This window comes from Equus quagga, chromosome 20, assembly GCF_021613505.1.
Source record: "Equus quagga isolate Etosha38 chromosome 20, UCLA_HA_Equagga_1.0, whole genome shotgun sequence".
NCBI classification, from domain to species: domain Eukaryota; kingdom Metazoa; phylum Chordata; class Mammalia; order Perissodactyla; family Equidae; genus Equus; species Equus quagga.
The window spans coordinates 24437713-24457111 of NC_060286.1; the positions used below are offsets into that span (position 1 = coordinate 24437713).

The 19399-nt window shown below is 41.5% G+C and overlaps 1 protein-coding gene across 1 annotated transcript in view; it reads left to right on the forward strand.

Moving 5' to 3' along the window:
* TSHR (thyroid stimulating hormone receptor) overlaps nt 1-18943 on the forward strand; it is a 151412-nt gene extending 132469 nt beyond the window's left edge. Inside the window, exons 9-10 of the mRNA XM_046647729.1 lie at nt 15276-15464; nt 17513-18943. Of these exons, the coding sequence (XP_046503685.1) occupies nt 15276-15464; nt 17513-18926 (1603 nt within the window). The 3' untranslated portion in view covers nt 18927-18943. The remainder of the gene's footprint in view (nt 1-15275; nt 15465-17512) is intronic.
* Nucleotides 18944-19399: the final 456 nt, after the last annotated feature.

The following is a 19399-nucleotide window of genomic DNA, read 5'->3' on the forward strand; positions in this document are numbered from 1 at the left end:
TAATAGTTGCACAACCCATTACAGTTTGTGGCCCTCTTCAGCTCACCCCCATGCCTTCTTTCCTTTGCCTCTGCCCATGCTCAGCCCTGGCTGTATTAGTTCTGGATACCTCTGTCCCAGCCACTGCACTGGGAGTGCTCATCTCTACCTCCTGGCTATTTGGCAGGCACTGGACGTCCCTCAGAGGGAAGGGAGATAGAGCCCAAAGTCCTAATCAGCCTGGAGTTCTTTTCTTCCTTTCTGTGCTTGCTGAGCAGAGCCTTCAGAGCAGCTCTCTTAGAGAGGAAGGGAACCTCCTAAGGGTAGAAAACCAGAGGAGGTTTGTCTGCTAGGCTGTTCTGCTCATGGACCGTGAAATGAGTTGTAAAGACAAACAGACCACCTGTAGTGTCCAGCTTGGACACCAAGTCAGATCCAGGCCAAGGGAGCCGAGTTGTTGGGGAAGCAACTGGAGCAGGTCATCCCTCCTAAGTCACACATCCTCAGCTCCAGAGGGACAGCAAAGGAGAGGGTCTGCAACCATTTCGTGGGGAGCTGCAAGGAAGGGACAGAAGAATTGAGAGAAAGAGAGAATAATTATCTTTCCAGAATTGTGTGCATGCTGGCTTCTTGCTGAGAACAAGAGGATGGTCTAATTCAGCCCTAGGAAACTTCGGACTAGAGGAGTTGTATCAACAACTCAGGATACTTAGTTCCCCAAAAAATCCAACTTTATTTATCAGTAGCACCTCTTACTACCATAGCTACTGATATGAGAAAAAAGGATTGACACTTTAAGCCATGGCAATCTATAATGATAGAGTTACTTTTCATAACTATTGAAAAATTTGCAGAGCATTCTCCAACTAGGAGGCTAAATCTTGGTAGGAGAAAGATGATGGCATTTTTGCAAAGATCCTCAAAGTCATACAAACCTTTGTATTTCTTCAATTGACTAAAAGTGCAACTACTGTTGTCCTTAAAAGTTTTTTACTTGAAATAAAGAAGAAGTTCTCCAAAGCACTGACAGCCACTGTCTTAGAGCAATGGCCTCAAATGATCATGCGTTTTTACATCAGGAGATTCAGTGTGAACAAATGTTTTCACATCTATGCCAAGCCAAAAAGTAAACTAGAATGACTTTTCAGCTCTAAGAAAGAACAATTCACAAATCCATTAACTGCTTCTTGTGACCTGCTTTTGCTGAAGTTTATTGTTTAAGTAAGGGCTTTGTACCTTGATCAAAAATGATAGAACGTAAAAGAGTATTTGCTGAGTCTGAATCCTAGGAAAACAATGCTTGCAAAATTTTCTAAACCATATAAATTCTCAACAGTTTTATTAACCAATCATTGCTCTTTAGCAAGGAGCCCTCAACAGTGATGAATCTTCAGAACAAAAAGCAAGTAGGAGCACAATTTTTTCCTTGCAACTTTAAGTATAAGTAAATCTACCTTCTAGCGAGTTAGACTCTGTGCTAAACATTTTTACATAAATTATTTTATTTCATCCTATAAACCCTACAGGATTCTGACCTCTCCAACGGCACTCTTCTCATAATTTTTGGTGATTTCATCCATCTCAAGTCTCAGTTATTTGTGGGATGAAAGGAGAGAAATGAGGTTGCGTAGGGCCAAATAGACGAGGCAAAAATCTTGCGGACTCCGTTCTGTAGCAAGTTTTACTCATGATTTTACAATCAACTAAAACATGCTGGCAACAGGCTAACTGATAGGAGGGGTAAGTCAACCTGGGATTAAAGTTTTCAATAAATAACCCATAAATATAAACAAAAGAAGCAGTTTACGGTATGTACAATTAGGCACTCAATTCTTCCCAAGTCAATATGGGTGCATACTAAGTTCTTTGACTGTTCCGGGATTTTTGCTCTTGGAACAGATAGAAGGAATGAACAGTTAAAGGTTTTCATTCTGACACACTATCTCTACCAAGTCTCTGAAATGCATTTGGTTAATTATGTTCTGCTTCTGAGTCTAAAAGAAATAAACTCTTGAAAAGAAAGTGGACTTTTCATTTCTCACAGTTAGCATTGAGGCCAATCCTTTTGCCACTATAGCGGTAGTCATATTGTATGTGTGTTGGGAGTGGAGGAGGAGAAGGGAGAGGACTCAACATAGAGGAGAAGCATATCTTTGTGTTTCAGTATCTGACTATTGGCAATAAATCACTCTCATTTCCTCTCATCACTGTGCATAGAAGCTCTGACCCTACTGAGTTACAGTATACAAGTAGCTTTTCATTACAGGATCCACTATGTTGAGACAGTATACTCTGTGAGATTTCATAGTCATGGAAGCTATAGGCTTAAAAGAAATTTAATTATTCAAACTCGAGAGGGAGAAAAAGAGGATAGCGGTGATATCTGAGTTATAAAGCAATTTTGATGGTACGCAAAGACTTCGAGGAAAGATTGGTAATTATTATCATCTGAATCTTGAGACGAGCATCCTATTAATAATAGCAGCCATTTTTGAGCATCAGCTATGTGCTAGGTTCTTTACAGATAAGTATCACCTTGAGTCTTTTTAACTATTCAACAGTGGGTGTTATTGTCCCTATTTAACAAATGAGAAAACTGAGGTGCAGAGGTAGCAGGTAAGTTTCTAAGGTCACCCCGCTCTAAGTGGTGGTGTTAAGATGCAAAAGCAGCACTAACTCAGAAACACCATCTCTTCCTTGCACACTGGGACAACCCCTTTCACGTATGATTATTCTTGCACCTATTGTAATTCTCTGACTTTGCTTGATCATTTTCTTAAATTTCTACTTAAAACCGTTGAGTTCTTTATCATCTTACTCAGAAGAAAGCCAAAGTGCTCAGAAATAGCCTTCAAAGACCTATGGTGTTTGCCCCCCACTCACAACCCAATAGCTCTGATCCCATCTCCTACTTCCTTCCTTCTCACCACTCCACCCTAGCCACACTGAACAGGTCCCCGCAGGTGTGTTCCCTCCTTAGGGGTTGTTCACTGTTTCTCTACCTAGAAGGCTCATCCCCCAGATATCCCTGGGCCTTGCTCCTTCACCTCCTTCAAGGTTTTCCTTAAATGAAAGCTTCTCATTGAGGTCTTCCCTGAACACCTATTTAAATTTGCCTGCTGCTTTATTATTTTATTTATTTATTTTACTTTCTCTGCTGTATTTTTCTTCATGATGCTTATCACCATTTGACATTCTAGACATTTACTTACTTAGTTACTCTCTGTCCCCCTCCATTAGTATATAAATGCAATGGGAGTAGGGGGTTTGTCTACTTTTTCCCACTGTTGTAACCCAAGTGGGAGTATACTTATACAATGCCTCGCATGTAGCAGAAACTCATTAAATATTTGATGAATGATGAATAATTTCAAGCCAAAGCAATAGGTGGGGCAAGAAGAGTTTTACTCTTCTGTTCCTCAGTTGTTTGTCTTGGCATTAAAGTTACCGTAAGAACACCTCTTTCCTTATGGGTTCTCTGAAAATGAGCAAACACAGTAGTAAAGTGGTACATATGAACAACTTGCAAATTCACGTTGCAATTCAATCCTCCTGTGAGAAGATTAAAGACACTTACTTGTGGGCAATGACAGCTTTGAGGGATCTTAAAGTAGAGTACTGAATTTTAAAACATGCTAACTATTGACTCACATCCTGGGAGCATAAAGAGTTTATATAAAATAGAGCTGAGATGGATGTCCCCCTTCCTGTTCCTGTTGCATTTGGATCATTATCCTTCCCTCCTCCTTAAAACTGCTCCCCAACTTTGACTCTCATGCTGTCGGACATTACCGGCCAAATATCTTTTTGTTGTTATCCATGAACTCCAAAGTCATTTTGTCTCATTTCTTGAAGATTTCAGCTACTGATTCACTGTTACTGACTTCCCTAAAACTATTCCTCTCATAATTTTTGGTGATTTCAACATCCAAAGGTTCATCTTTCCCATACCTTGCCTCTGACCTCCACTCCTCCAGTAAACTTGCCCTCCACTCTACCTCCAGACTTCACTTCCATGGTCATACCCTAGACTTGTCATTACCAACGACTACAAACCCTCCATAATCTGTCTCAAACATCGTGCTGTCTTTCCATCTCTTTCCTTCTGATACATTAATTCCTTTGGTCCCTGTAGGATCTACAATCCATTACTAACATTTCACTATCTTGCATCTCTCTTGTGTCCTCTCTTCTTTATGCAGTTTAAATTCCATCATCTATCATTATAAATACTGACTTGTACACAGAGCCAACTACCTTGCCCCTCTCACTTATCATTCTTGCCTGGAAAAACCCTACCTTCGTTAAATCCAACTATCCCCCTATTATGGGCCTGGACTTTTGCAGGTAACCTGGCAAGTGATTTCACTTTAATCATTCACCCCAAGTGGGCCCTAAGTGCTGTACAGCAATAACACCCCATTTTCCCGCTTTCCCACTGTCCTGGATAAACATGTCATTTCTTCTCTTTCATTCTCATGCCCAGCTGACTTCCATTTCACTGAGAATAAAATCAATCAGAAGAGAATTCACTCTCCCATTGATGCGGGGTTGGCGAGCCGAAGAGTCAAAAGAAAGATTTCTTGGACTCTCAAAGTCTGGCAGTAGTGCTCTTTTATTTAGAGAATAGTGTGGAATAGCATGGGGACAGGACCCATGGGCAATCAGAGCTGCTGCTGCCGCTGCTGCTGCTGCTGAAATGGGGACAGGACTCATGGGCAGTCAGAGCTGCTGCATGGGGACTGGACCCATGGGCAGGAGGAGCTGCTGCTGCTGCAAACATGCGTTGAGAGTAGGGCTAAATTTAAGGCATAGGTATGTGAGTTATCTCTTTACAAGACAAAGGAAAGAATATGTAAAAAGAGTTGTTAAAATGGTATCACTGCCAGTAGGGTCTGGTTATTGGGTGGTCCTATAACTTTTAGATAAGAATCAAATTGGATTAAGTAAATGGCAAAAGCCACCACTTAAATATTATCTTCAGCTAAGACAAAGGAGGATGTTGGGGGTGGGGAGTCAGTTACATGAGGTTGCCAGACAGTAAACAACTTAAGTCCTTGCCTTCCCCATTAAGAGTTTCCAGAGATAAGGCCATCCCGCCTTCCTCCTGGTGCAGAGAGGGAGACACCCCCCAACAGATGGAGACTTCCTTCACAAATGCAAATGTCTCTCATAAAAGGGCAAGCAAATTCCACTCCTCAGAGCCTCCTTCTCATCTGCAGTTTGTAAAAGTAACCAGCCTAAAATCCTCATCACCATCACTGCATCTACCCATCTTCCTGCATTTATGTCCACGTCCTCTGTCTCCTCTCCCGTATCCCAAGTCACTTTTTGAGGCTGGCTCCTTCACCCAGGTCCTGGATCCCATGCCCTCTCAGCAATTCAAGAGCATCACTTTTGCAATCCTCTCCCTTCTGTCCTATAATAGAATCTATGTTTTCCTCTTTACTGGCTTATCCCTAACAGCATTTAAACATGCTAGAGTTTCTCTCATCTTAAAATAATATTTCTTGAGCTTACAGATTAAAAGACCGCTAAGAGACATATCAGACACATGCAATATCTACGTCTATTTGGATCCTGACTCCAATGAGACAACTACTTTGCCTCTCTTGGAACACTAATTGAATATTTGATGCCTTTAAAGAGTTAATATTATTTTTAGGGTTTTTTAATTTTAAAAAGATTCTTTGTCTTTTAGGGCTATATATCGAAATATTTATAATTTAAAACTTTCCCTTCAACTCCATATCTACTTCTGGTCTATTTATTTGTGCCCTTTTGCAGCAAGACATCACAGAAGAGTTGGCTACAGTTCTAATTCTTCTCTCCCATTCTCTGTTAAGCTCACTCCAATCAAGTTTTCACCTCCCACCACGCCACTGAAACTGCTTTTTTTGAGGTTACCGGTGACTTCCACAGTTGCTAAATCAAATGGCCAATTCTTTGTTCTTATCTCAGAAGCATTTAACTCAGTTGATGACTTGCTGCTTTTTGGAATACCTTCTTCTTTTGGCTTCTAATATACCACTCTCTTGTTTTTTCTCCACACCTCTGATTGCTCCTTCCCAGTCTCCTTTTCTAGTTCTTCCTGTTCTTCCTGATTTCTTAATGTTGGAGTGCCCGAGGGTTCCACCTTTGGCCTTCTCTATCTTCATTCACTTCCTTGGTGATCTCATCTACTCATATGGCTTTGCATAGTGCCTATGATACTCAAATAGAAATCTCCAATCCAGACAACTCTCCCAAATTCTAGACATATAACACACAGCCTACTTGACACTGCCGCTTGGATGTCTAACAGGCATCTCAAACCTGACCTGTCCAAAACTGAACCCCTGTTTATTCCCTCCAAATCTGCTTCACCTGCAGGCTTCCCCATCTCGGGAAATGGCAACTCCCTTCTTCTAGTTGCAGACCAGAAATCATAGAGTCATTCTTGATTTCTCTCTTTCTCTCATACCCCATATCCAATCCATCGGAAAATCCCATTGGCTCTGCCTTTTAAATCTGTACAAACTCCAACCATTCTCAGCATCTCCACTGCTACCACTCTGGTCCAAGGCACCATCCTCTCTGTTGTTGGTCTCCTTCTTTCCACTCTTTGCTCCCTTCGGTTTACTTTCAAAGCAGTGGCCAGATTGATCCTTTTAAAATAAGTGGGATTATACCATTCCCCTGAAGGCTTTTGATCTCACTCTGATAAAAAGACAAAGTCATTTTGATGGCTTGCAAGGTACACGTGATCTGGCTCCCCATTACCTCTCTAACTTCTTCTCTCACATTTCCTAACCCCTCCCACCCCCACACTGTCCAGTCACACTGGCCTCCTTGCTTGTTCTAACATATCAGGTACATTCTCACCTCAGGGCCTTTGCACCGACTGGTCTCTCTGCCTGGAATGCTCTTCCCCAGATATTGACATGGCTGTCTCCCTCATTTCTTTCAGACCTTTGCTCACCTATCTCCTTACTGAGGCCTTCCCTGACACCCTCCCCCATCTCAAATTGTGACCACACTTCTGGGCTCTTCCTTTCCTCTTCTCTGTATTCCTTTTCTCCATGATACTTTTTGCCATCATCTAACATACTGTGTGTTTTACTTATGTTTTTTAATTGTCCCTCTCTCCCCACTAGAACGTAAGCATGAGAAGAGCAGGAATTTCTGTTTGTTTAGTTTACTGCTATAGCCCTAGCATCTAGAACTGTACCTCACACATGGAAAGCAATCAATAAATACTTGATGAATAAATGCATATCATGTTTTTAAATTCTTTTAAACAATTAGACAAGCTCATTTCTTGAACTTATTGAACTTTTAAGCCCTTATTTTTAATTCAGTACTAACAAGTTAATTAAACTGCCTTTTAAGCAGTAAATAAATCTTCTGTCTGCTTTAGATGCATTTTATCTGCCAATTTACAGACACGACTACACGTTTTTAATGGATCAGCTTCTACATATTGACCTTTAGAAAAACCCACATTCATTACAAGCAAACATAAAAGAGACTTGCAATTTCTGCTGAAACCTTGGCAAGCCAATTAGTGCTTATTTAATTTGCAAGTGAATTCATCAAAATTTAATCTTAAAAAATAATCAATGACAAAATATCTCACAAAAATGGAGCTTGTTCCAATGTTTTGGATGTTAGAGTACATAATTGCTTCTGAGGAGCAATTCGTTCTTCCTATGACATCAAATATCAGTTGGCTCTTATTTTTTTTCCTGGCATCGTTAAAATTTGGTGATATTCTTACCCTGTATATAACCCAGCAGGATTCACTCTTTCCAAATTCAGATCCTGTTACTTTCATTAGACACTTAACTTGAGACGGTTCCCATGACCTAGGCAATTAGACTTCAAACTGTCTGCCAGGCTCAGCTCAGCTGCATTCTGTTTTGTGAGTAAATACTTGCTAGAGACAAATTCTCATGAAGCACAGTGCCCATCGCTTGATGAGCTCTTTGTGGAAAATGCCAGAGTTACTAAAAGAGAGGGAGGCCCTCCAGCTTGTAGATTTCCATCCATATGGCTGCACTTACAAATGAATTTGGGTCCCTTAACTGCTGATAGCTACTGTCCATATTCTTCTCACTGTGAAACAGAATTTTAAAATTTTACTATATTTTGCAGGCTTCATTTTAGAAAAGAAAGTACATTATTAGGAAATTCTGCATTCAAAGTGGACAAATTAAAGTTTAGGTGAATGAGAAAAGATACAGCTTCAAATAACTTTAAATGTTCCCTGCCTTGTTGAGTTTGGGAATTTCTTCAGACTGAAGATCTTTCTCCATCATCTCCAGAGTTGGGAGACTGTCTAGTGTGGCTCAGCACTCAACAGGTATTTGTTCTAAGCTCTTGCATAGTTTACACGCTAAATGAATTAATGACTAAATGATAAAGATGAGGCATTGAACCTAAGCTTTTATTTCCTCTCCCTCTTGAGATCCCCCTAAAAAAAGGTGGGAAAAGAATTTTTAATATACATAAATCCACAAGGACAAAGAAGGCAGGTGAGGGCACATGAATGGTCTGGAGAGCTACAGAATTCTGAAAGAAAGAAGGCCTAGGAAATGGCAAGCTAAACTCAGAGTCCTCACAGGGAACATACAGAGGCAGCACCTTGCCCTTTAGAACCTCCGAGGGGCATGGATTTAGAGGTGATGGGTGTGACATGTGGCAAGAGTGAGACATGCATCTAAAAACAGAAGGATTAATAGAAGGTCTATATCTGGAAATGTCAACCCTCTGCCCCATTCAGGCAAAATGCCAGCAGCCAAGCACCTCCCCTCTAACCCAGAGATTTGAAGTCTCCTCTCTGAAGAAGTTGAAAAACTTTTAAATGAAAAAGACCTCCACATTCTACCATTTTAGAGTCCAACAACATAAACATAATGGCCAGCTCCCTATACAGTTGCCCTAAAGCAAAGTCTACTAGTGGACAAGCTCCCAGTCAGATTTTCAATGCCTTGCTCTTCAGCGTGAATGTGCAACCAAGAATCACCAGCCAAAGAATGGGTGTAGCATGAAAGATCAAACCAAAATAAACAAATGGGGCAGAATGAGCCTGGAGGAACCCAAGACATTGCAGAGAACAGAAGAGAACTTTTAACAAAGCGACAATTAGTGACCTGAGATAAATCTGAAAAGACATTTCATCCCCGTAATGATAACAATAATGGCAAAAATGATAATAATAGCTAATGTGTATTGAAAATGTACTGTCAGCTACTGTTCCAAAAACAAGTGATGAGGAAACTGAGGCACAAAAAGGTTAAATGACTGATAGTAAGTATGGAGGCTGGGATTCAAATCCAAATAGTCTGAATTTAAAAGCCTTGCTCCTAAGCACCCTGTGTGCTTCCTCAAATATGCTATAGAAAGGGAAGAGAAAACAAAAAAGTGGCCTTTAAAATGTATTTATGTGTTTGACAAATATGTATTCAGAGCCTTCTGTCTTCTAAGCACTAGTCTAGGTGCCAAAAATACAGCAATGAACAGAACAGGCAGCATTCCAGCTCTCATCAAGCTAAAACTTAAAAATTCAAAGTCAGGCACAGAAAGGCAAATACTGCATGATCTCACTTATATGTGGAATCTAAAAAAGTTGAACTCACAATAACAGAGAGAATCGTGGTGGCCAGGGGCTGGAGGATGGGGGAAATAGGGAATGTTGGTCAAAGGGTTCAAAATTTCGGTTATGCAAAATGAATAAGTTCTGAGGGTCTAACGTGTGGCATGATGACTATAGTTAATAATACTATATTGTATACTTGAAATTTGCTAAGAGAGAAGGTCTTAAATGTTCTTACCACACCCAAAAAAATGATCACTATGTGAAGTGATGGATAGGTTAATTAGCTAGATTGTGGTAATCATTTTACAATGTATATACATATCAAAAATCATATTATATACTGTAAATATATATAATTTTTATTCATCAATTATACCTCAGCAAAGCTGGAAACAAAAATTTTTCTACATTAAAAACTAATTTTTTAAAAATTCAGTAGAAGAGATGGAAGATACAGTCAAAGAATTCTTCCAGAAGATTCAATAAAAATAATAGGAGAAAATTACAGGAAAAAATGTCTAAGATCCAGAAGATTCCTTTTCCACTTACTAGGAATTCCAGAGAATAAACAAAGAAAATGAGATGAGTGTCTTATCCTGGAAACAATACCAAAAATTGTCCTGGAACCAAGTAGTGCAGGTCTCCAGATTGAAAGGGCTCCTCCACCCCAGTGGCCGGGAGAATAAATGGAAAAGATCTACATCAAAGCACATTTTTGTAAAATCTCACATCAGAGACAAAGCGAGGGCCATATAATCATCACACAATATATCCGTGTATCAAATCATCACATTGTACACATTAAATTTACATATGTTATATGTCACTTATATCTCAATAAAGCTGGAAGAAAAAAAGAAGAGGTGCCAGCCCCATGACCGAGTGGTTAAGTTGGCGCGCACCGCTTCCCACGGCCGGGGTTTCACGGGTTCGGATCCTGGGCGTGGACATGGCACCGCTCGTCAGGCCACGTTGAGGCAGCATCCCATGTACCACAACTAGAAGGACCCACAACTGAAAATTCACAACTATGTGCTGGAGGGATTTGGGGAGAAAAAGGCAGGAAAAAAAAAGAGGATTGGCAACAGTTGTTAGCTCAGGTGCCAATCTTTAGGAAAAAAAAAAGAAGAAAGAAAAAAAGAAGAAAGAGAAGGCTATAAAAGCTGCCAGAGAGTAAAAACAAGTCAATGACCAAAGAAGAAGAACCTAAATTGCATCATTCTTACCAAAAGCAACATTAGGTGCTGGAATGCAATACAGCAAGCCTTTAGAATTCTGAAGAAAAGTGATTTTCAACCTAAAATTTTATAGCCAGGTAAAGTATCGATTGAATGTAAAGGGTAGAAAAAAAGTGATTTTCAGATATGCAACGACTCAGAAAATATCTACCTCATATAGCCTTTCTAAGAAATTACTTGAAAATGTGCTCCAGTTAAATGAGGGAGAAAATCAAAAAGAAGACGACACAGGATGAGGAAGACAGTCCCACTGGGGAGAGGGGTGGGGACACTCTTCTAAGAAGCTTGAACTTCATCCTGTAGACATTGGAGGAACCATGGGTTTCAAGCTGGAAAGCAATATGATGAGATCCATGTTTTAGCAAGAATATTCTGTCCTAAGGCTCAAGGTGGAATTAGTAGATTTCTGGGAGACGAATCAGGAAGTTTTTGCAAAAGTCAGGTGAAATGTAACTGAGACCTAAACTAAGGTGGTAGCAATGAGACCCATGAGACTGTAGACGTATGAACAGCCAAGCTGACATCTGATCAGGGGGTTTAGCCCGATTGCATTTTACTGTAGATGTTCATGTCATAAACGTAGGGCAAGGGCAAGAGAGACTCCAAGGGGACACGAGCCCTGGAAGATGGTGGACGGAAGATAGGAAATAAAGAAATACCAGAAGGCTTGGAGGAAAGAATCATTCCATTTGGGATATTTTGAGTGGAGAGGCTGTGCTACATCCATTGGGAAGTACGAAGGAGCTCCTACCTTCCTTTCTGATAACATCCAGACTGTCTGATTAAAACTGCAGATCCCAGGCCAGCCCCGGTGGCCTAATGGTTAAGTTCAGCACACTCCCTTTCAGCAGCCCGGGTTCACTTCTGGGGCATGGACCTACACCATTTGTCTGTCAGTGGCCATCCTGTGGCATCGGCTCACATACAAAAAGAGGAAGATTGGCAAGAGATGTTAGCTCAGGGTGAATCTTCTTCAGCAGAAAAAAAAAAAACCCTGCAGATCTCTGCAAGAGAGGTTAAATTAAAAAAAAAAAAAAAGGAAAAAAGCAGTTGTTCCCCTTGTTTGACTCTCTAAGTGTCGAGGCAGCATGAGTGGAGCAGCCTGCATCAGGAGAAGGCCGCACCTCAGGAGCACTTTAGGAGCAGCAGGTTTAATGGATGTGGAGAACTATGTTGAGTGGCCATTGCCAGCAGGGAATGAAATGGCTCCAGATAGATTCTAATTTGGACTTTAAGTAGCTTTAGGCCCCAGAGATGAGGTTGAAGAAGTAGGTAAGAGCCAGATCTGTAGGACTGTGAAGAGCACGGTAGGACAAATAGATGTGATTCATGGTACATTGGGAAGTGACTGCAAGGTTTTGAGCAGGAGAGTGACATTACTCAATCCATGTGTTACGACTATTCTGGCTGCTGTGTGGAGAATGGATGGAAGGGAGTAAGGGTGGACAAGAAAGCTATTGCAGCAAGAGAGGATGTTAGCTGGAACTAGAGAGCTTACATTGGAGATGCAAATGTATGGTTTCAAGATTCTTTTGAAGTTCAAATCCACAGGTCTTTTGCTAGACTAAATGGAGGAGGAGCAGGTTGGGGTGGGGAATCAAAAGCTGAGTTTGGGATGGACCTGTTAAGTCAGAGATGCCTCTGAGGCATCAGGTGGAGATGTCAAATGAGCAGTTGGATATACAAGTCAAGATCTGGGCTGGAGCTGTGTTTGCCGGGTTCCTTGCTTCTGACTTGAACTCAGATAAACTCCAAATTGAGGCAAGAAGGCATTTAATATCCACTGAACACCTACTATATGCCAAGTAACCCTTATGTTACAGATGTTTCCGTTGTAAGATTTGTACACATTTTCCAACACCTGCCTTCTCGATGCCTGCCGAAGCATCCTCTCAATCAGCCCCACTGGACCCAACTAGAGGCCACCTGGGATACGCTCGTTGCAGACATGCAGACAAATCATGGAATCACTTCCTCCCTCCAAAATTCCTAATGAGTCCCTGGAGGGTTGCTGCACCTGAATCCATGTTCAAAGACTCCAGAGACCTGCAGATAAGGGGTAGAGAAAAGCTCCTAGGACCTTGAACCTAAGAAATCTAGACCTAAATTACGTTTACAGCTCCACCCTTAGTTTGTTGAGTCTTTTTGGACACAACAGGCCTTGTTTATCTATCTTAACTTTAGTATCCACCTGCTTCATAAAAATGCTCTGAGAATTGAGATGAGATTCTGAATTAGCTAGAGGACATGTTAAATAATAGAGATTTCTGGTCCCTGCCATCAGAGATTATAACTCACTTGGTCTGGGGTGTTGCTCAGAAGGCTATATTGCAGATGATTCTGATGCAGGTCCAGGTGATGCCTGGGCCAGAAACACTGATTTGCAGAGTGGTGAGCTGCCAGTTTTCACCAAATATCTGCCTGAGATCACTATAGCAGTTTTAAAATAAGCCACCAAATTCTCCTTCCTTCAAGAGGTGGGCTTTATGTCTCCTGCCCTTGAATGTACCTGTTCTCTTGGAATGCTCTAGATACTTCCTCCTAGGATGTTCCCTCTCAGAATCTGGCCATCGTGATATAAGAAGCCCAAGCCACATGGAGAGGCCACATGAAAGTCCCAGTTGAGCTCAGCTTTGAGCCATCTTAGTGCTGGCACCAGACATGCAAGTGAAGGAGACTGTAGATAAAGTCACCCCAGGCTTCAAGTCTTCCCAGCTGAGCCCCAGACGTCATAGAGCAGAGACAAACCATCCATGCCACTCCCTGTTCAAATTCCTGACCCACAAAAGCTGTGCTTATAATAAAAAGATTGTTGTTTGATGCCACTTAGTTTGGGAGTGTTTTGTCACTTAGTAACTGGAATGGTTACTAAAGTGTTTTCTCAGGAAATATCTATTAAAATGCAAACACATTACTTGGAAGGATAAACTCTTTCAGATGAACACAATCAGTGTATCCAACAGACGGAAAAGCAGAGAAAATGAGCCAAGAGATGCTCTCTTGTTTCACTGACATGAAAGCGTCACTGGCTAAAGAGACAAATAAGTTGCTTCCAGAAAACTGTAGGGAGAAAGATGGCCAGACCTTGAAGACAGCAAGATGGCTAACAGAAAATAGGCACTTCAAAAGGACAGATGAGGCACGAGAACAAAGTCCAGCTTCATTTCCTTCACAATTGTGCTTAAGACTGGTTCTAAAATCCCTCAGCTCTCTCACTAACTGCAAAGTTGTTCATTTATGCCAGTTTCCCAAATGTACTTGCTTACTGTTAAAAAGCACCTGGGGATCATATAGTCACAAGCATCAAGCATAACTCTTACCATCAGGCTAGTCTGGGAAATGCTGAATTATGGACTTGTAAAATTAAATACAAAACAAATAGCAAATGTGGCACCATTCCCCAAGAATCACAGCTCTGCAGTGAACGGGGTTAAGACGCCAGTTTTCTGTTTATAAAAATGAGTAGCAAGGTCTAGCGGCCTTGAACTTTGAGAATATAAATTCCAGCTGAGTTCAGTTACAATGATGTGGAGGAAGGAGTTGTAAATGCTGGAATTCACTTGCTAAGCAGTCACTACTAATTATATTAAATATTAAAAATGTGATTGTAAAAATGTAAAAAATAAAATATAAAATAGGAGAGATGTCAGGTTAAATATTCATGGACTTATTCAAGCCTCTATTCAATGCAAGTAAAAATGATGGAGCAAGATATGTAACCTGAACTATCTGGGGCTGAGAAAAGAACAGGACATGTCACACTAAAAGGCCGTGAATTAATTCTACTTTAGTAACTAACACTTATATCTACCTTGTCTCCAGCCTCACCATCTCCCCCATTGTTTTCAGAAGTGACTTGAATCTCATTTCAGATTGTTAATGTAAATACTGGACTTTTCTTTCCAGGAATACATTTACAGCCTTCTAAAGAAACTGTGGTGAGGGGGTTCTGAGTCATCAATTCACCGGGTAACTGGTTATGACTTTTAAGTTCTGCATCATTAGGAGATTTTCACGATACTGGTGTTGATCCATATCAATGAGCAGTTTTTCAATGCCAAAACCCTAATCCCCACAGAGACTGAGAACAGTTTAGGCCCCTTTGAGCCTGTCAAATTTATTTCTCTTTCCTCTTGAGACCCTTTAATAGTTATACAGTGTAGTTTTCCAAAGTAAAATTGACATCCGTCTCTGATTCCAAGAGTTTGCATGTACTCCAATGGGTAAAATAAAATGTCTGCCAAACTATTATTTGTATTGATGGATACTAGAGTTCCAAGAAATAAAAATGAGCTTAGAAGCCTAATGTTCCCCCTTAGACCAGTGGCTGTATATAAAAAACTCAGAGTGCCTATTCAGTAGCAGAAAGGCGCATGTCACCTCCCCATTAATCTCAGACCTTTCGACTTTCCGGCCAAGAACTGGAAGGCTCTGGCTGCTCACCATCTCTCTGTATTACTCTGCTTTCTGCCTCCCAGGGATGTCTCTTATACCACTGTTACTGCCTTGCCATCCAAAGGCCTGGAGCACCTGAAGGAATTGATAGCAAGAAACACTTGGACTCTAAAGAAACTTCCACTTTCCTTGACTTTCCTTCACCTCACACGGGCTGACCTTTCTTACCCGAGCCACTGCTGTGCTTTTAAGAATCAGAAGAAAATCAGAGGGTAAGTGGCAGGTGTCTGGAATATGTGACAAAAGGCCTTGGTGGAAGCTGGATTAACTTCTGGGTTTGGGGAAGAAGCTTTGTGGTTTGAAAACCAGAGGGAGAAGAATTTGGAAGCATCCATTAGGAAACATGAAATCCATGGGACACAATGACTTTGCAGACTCAAAGTGGTTGCAGATGAAAATAAAGCCAATGTGTGCTAGATTGCGGCAGAGGAGGGGAGGATAATAGGCGATGACGAAGGAGGGATAGAAATGAGCAGAACATGTAGAATCTTGAAGAGATTACATGACATGATTTCTAGCCTCCTGATGCAACACATATTAGATGCTACAACTAGAGGACAAACTTAGAAACAACACAAGCAATTGAATTACCGGGTCAGTTCAGGCTTTGCAGATGTCACAGCTCACTGGTTACATGGGTGTGGGCTTTGGGTCAGCTGGGTTTGTGCCCCAGCTGTGCCACTTCCTAGCTGTGTTATCCCAGCCTACTTACTTAACCTCCCTGAGCCTTAGCGAATGGAGATCATGATACTATCATTTATAGAGTTTGAGAAGATTAAGTGAGAAACTGAATAGAAAACACCTATCACAATGACCTAGTATATAAGTTCTCAATAAATATTAACTACGATATATATTATTTTATTATCAAGCTGCTTGCAAGGCTGCAAAGGAAGGATGGCCTTCTTTTCCTATCCTTGCTTTCTCTGAATCATGTCTTTACCAATACTTTTACTCTGCATTATTTCCCCCCTCTATGTCTCGTGCAATTCCCTATTCTCCTACCACCTTCGTTTATCTCTTATTCACTCCCTCTCAGTTTCTATATAATATATACTGGTTGACTTTCTGCACTCATACTTGCAGTTGGAAATAAACTGGGATCTAGTTGTTGGGGAAGAAGCAAACAGGAAAGTTGAACAGCTGTGCAAAGAAGGCCAATACGGGCATAACACCTGCAGAAAACTAGGAGCTGGGTATGGGGGAGGTGATAGCAGGCTCTATACTGATGCCACATGGCCCTGAATAGGAAGGGACCAGGGATGGGTGGGAGGCTAAAGTTGGCCTCAAGGGCAGGGTCCAGATTTCTTGTGAACCTCCAAAGAGGCTGGAATAGGCAGTCCATTGGACATTTTAAGCAGAGCCCAATAGATGAGTCAACATCTGCTCAGCAGCCAAAGCAAGTTAAAGAATTTCTTTTGATGTCAGTCTGGTATGCTAGCAAAAAACTAAATCTTACTTCATTGAGCATGCCTGCATGATAGTGTCCATTTATTCAATAAATATTTACTGATACCTGCTATGTGCCTGGCACCATTCTCTCCACAGCAATGAATAGGACAGGCAAGAGCACCCTTGCATTTTGTTTACATTCTAGCAGAGGAAGTCAGAAAACAAACAAGCAAACAAATAAGATATCAGATAGTGCTATGAAGGAAATAAACACCAGGGAGAGACAATTTATTCAAGGAGATGAGGGAAGGCTTTTCTGAGGAAGGGAAATTTGAGAGGCAGCCATGAGTTTTTCAAGCAAAAGGAACATGGAGTTCTAAAACTCTGAATAGGAACAATAATAAGAACAATAACCAACACATCCATGGCACTAACAATGTTCCAGGTGCTGTTTAAAGAGCATTTTAAAAGATAAACTCATCTAATCCTTTAACAACCCTATACGAAATAGATACTCTCACTATCCCACTTACAAATGGATAAACCAATGTTGCATAGACCTTCCCAAGGTGAAACAGCTAGTAAATAGTAAAACCAGGCCCTAACCTAGGCAAACTGGTCTAGCATCTGTGCTTTTTTTTAATCAATGCTGTTCTTGAACTGGTTGCAGATGAGAAATAAGGGCAAATGTCACTGGATCACAGTAGGGGAGCCAAGGGTAATAGGAAATTATGTAGGAGAGACAGACCTGACCAGATTATGTAGAATCTTGTAGAATCACAAAGATCATACTAAATATTTTGCTGAGCATTGTAGGGACCATTAGTGAGGTTTTAGCAAGCAGTGACTTATATCTATTGCTTTGCAGAATCCTCGAGTCCTTAATGTGTAATGAGAGCAGTATTCGGAACCTGCGTCAGAAAAAATCTGTGAATGCTTTAAATGGCCCCTTCTACCAAGAATATGAAGAGGGTCTGGGTGACAGCAGTGCTGGGTACAAGGAAAATTCCAAGTTCCAGGACATCCACAGCAACTCTCATTATTATGTCTTCTTTGAAGAACAAGAAGATGAGATCATTGGTTTTGGCCAAGAGCTCAAAAACCCCCAGGAAGAGACCCTACAGGCCTTTGACAGCCATTACGACTATACCGTGTGTGGGGGCAATGAAGACATGGTGTGTACCCCCAAGTCAGATGAGTTCAATCCCTGTGAAGACATAATGGGTTACAAATTCCTGAGAATTGTGGTGTGGTTTGTTAGTCTGCTGGCTCTTCTGGGCAATGTCTTTGTCCTGGTCATCCTCCTGACCAGCCACTACAAACTGACTGTCCCACGCTTTCTCATGTGCAACCTGGCCTTTGCAGATTTCTGCATGGGGATGTACCTGCTCCTCATTGCCTCTGTAGACCTCTACACTCACTCTGAATACTACAACCATGCCATCGACTGGCAGACGGGCCCTGGGTGCAACACAGCTGGTTTCTTCACTGTCTTTGCCAGTGAGTTGTCAGTGTATACACTGACAGTCATCACCCTGGAGCGCTGGTATGCCATCACCTTCGCCATGCGCCTGGACCGGAAGATCCGCCTCAGGCATGCATATATCATCATGGTTGGGGGCTGGGTTTGCTGCTTCCTCCTTGCCCTGCTGCCTTTGGTGGGAATAAGCAGCTATGCCAAGGTCAGCATCTGCCTGCCCATGGACACCGAGACTCCTCTTGCCCTGGCATATATTATTCTTGTTCTGTTGCTCAACATAGTTGCCTTTATCATCGTCTGCTCCTGTTATGTGAAGATCTACATCACAGTCCGAAATCCCCAGTACAACCCGGGGGACAAAGACACCAAAATTGCCAAAAGGATGGCTGTGTTGATCTTCACTGACTTCATGTGCATGGCCCCAATCTCATTCTACGCTTTGTCAGCACTTATGAACAAGCCTCTCATCACTGTCACCAACTCCAAAATCTTGCTGGTTCTCTTCTATCCACTTAACTCCTGTGCCAATCCATTCCTCTATGCCATTTTCACCAAAGCCTTCCAGAGAGATGTGTTTATCCTGCTCAGCAAGTTCGGCATCTGTAAACGCCAGGCTCAGGCATATCGGGGCCAGAGAGTTTCTCAAAAGAACAGCACTGGTCTTCAGGTCCAAAAGGTTACCCAGGACATGAGGCAAAATCTCCCCAACATTCAAGATGCCTATGAACTGCTTGAAAACTCCCATCTAACCCCAAATAAGCGGAGCCAAATCTCAAAAGAGTATAAGCAAACAGTTTTGTAAGCTGACAGTGGTACAGGGACTTATAAAAAGTTGGTTTCCTGAACATGCATTCCAACCCCATGACGTACAACACACAGCTGACCTAACCCTTGCGCAGGTGATGTTTCACAGGGCAAGAGTTCATCTCTGGAGACGGACTAGCATTAACCTAATCATCACCTCCAAGAAGGAAGAGAGACTACCAGCATGTTGACATCAAAACAATCTATACTTTCTGGAAGATTTGCTTTATGCTAAGTTCAGAGATGACATTGTGTAAAGTGCTCAACAAATATCAACTGAGCCATGTCAACATTGAGCTCCTCATTTTTATAAAGCATTTCGTGGTAAATGCTATTAACTTGGTTGGTGACCACAAGATAAAATTGGCCTCATGTTGGCTCAGCCCAGCTTCATGTTCCCTGATACAACCAAAGAGAGTCTGAGTTCCTTGAAACTGAAAAGTCAAACAGGACGTCAGGCAAGGTGCAGCT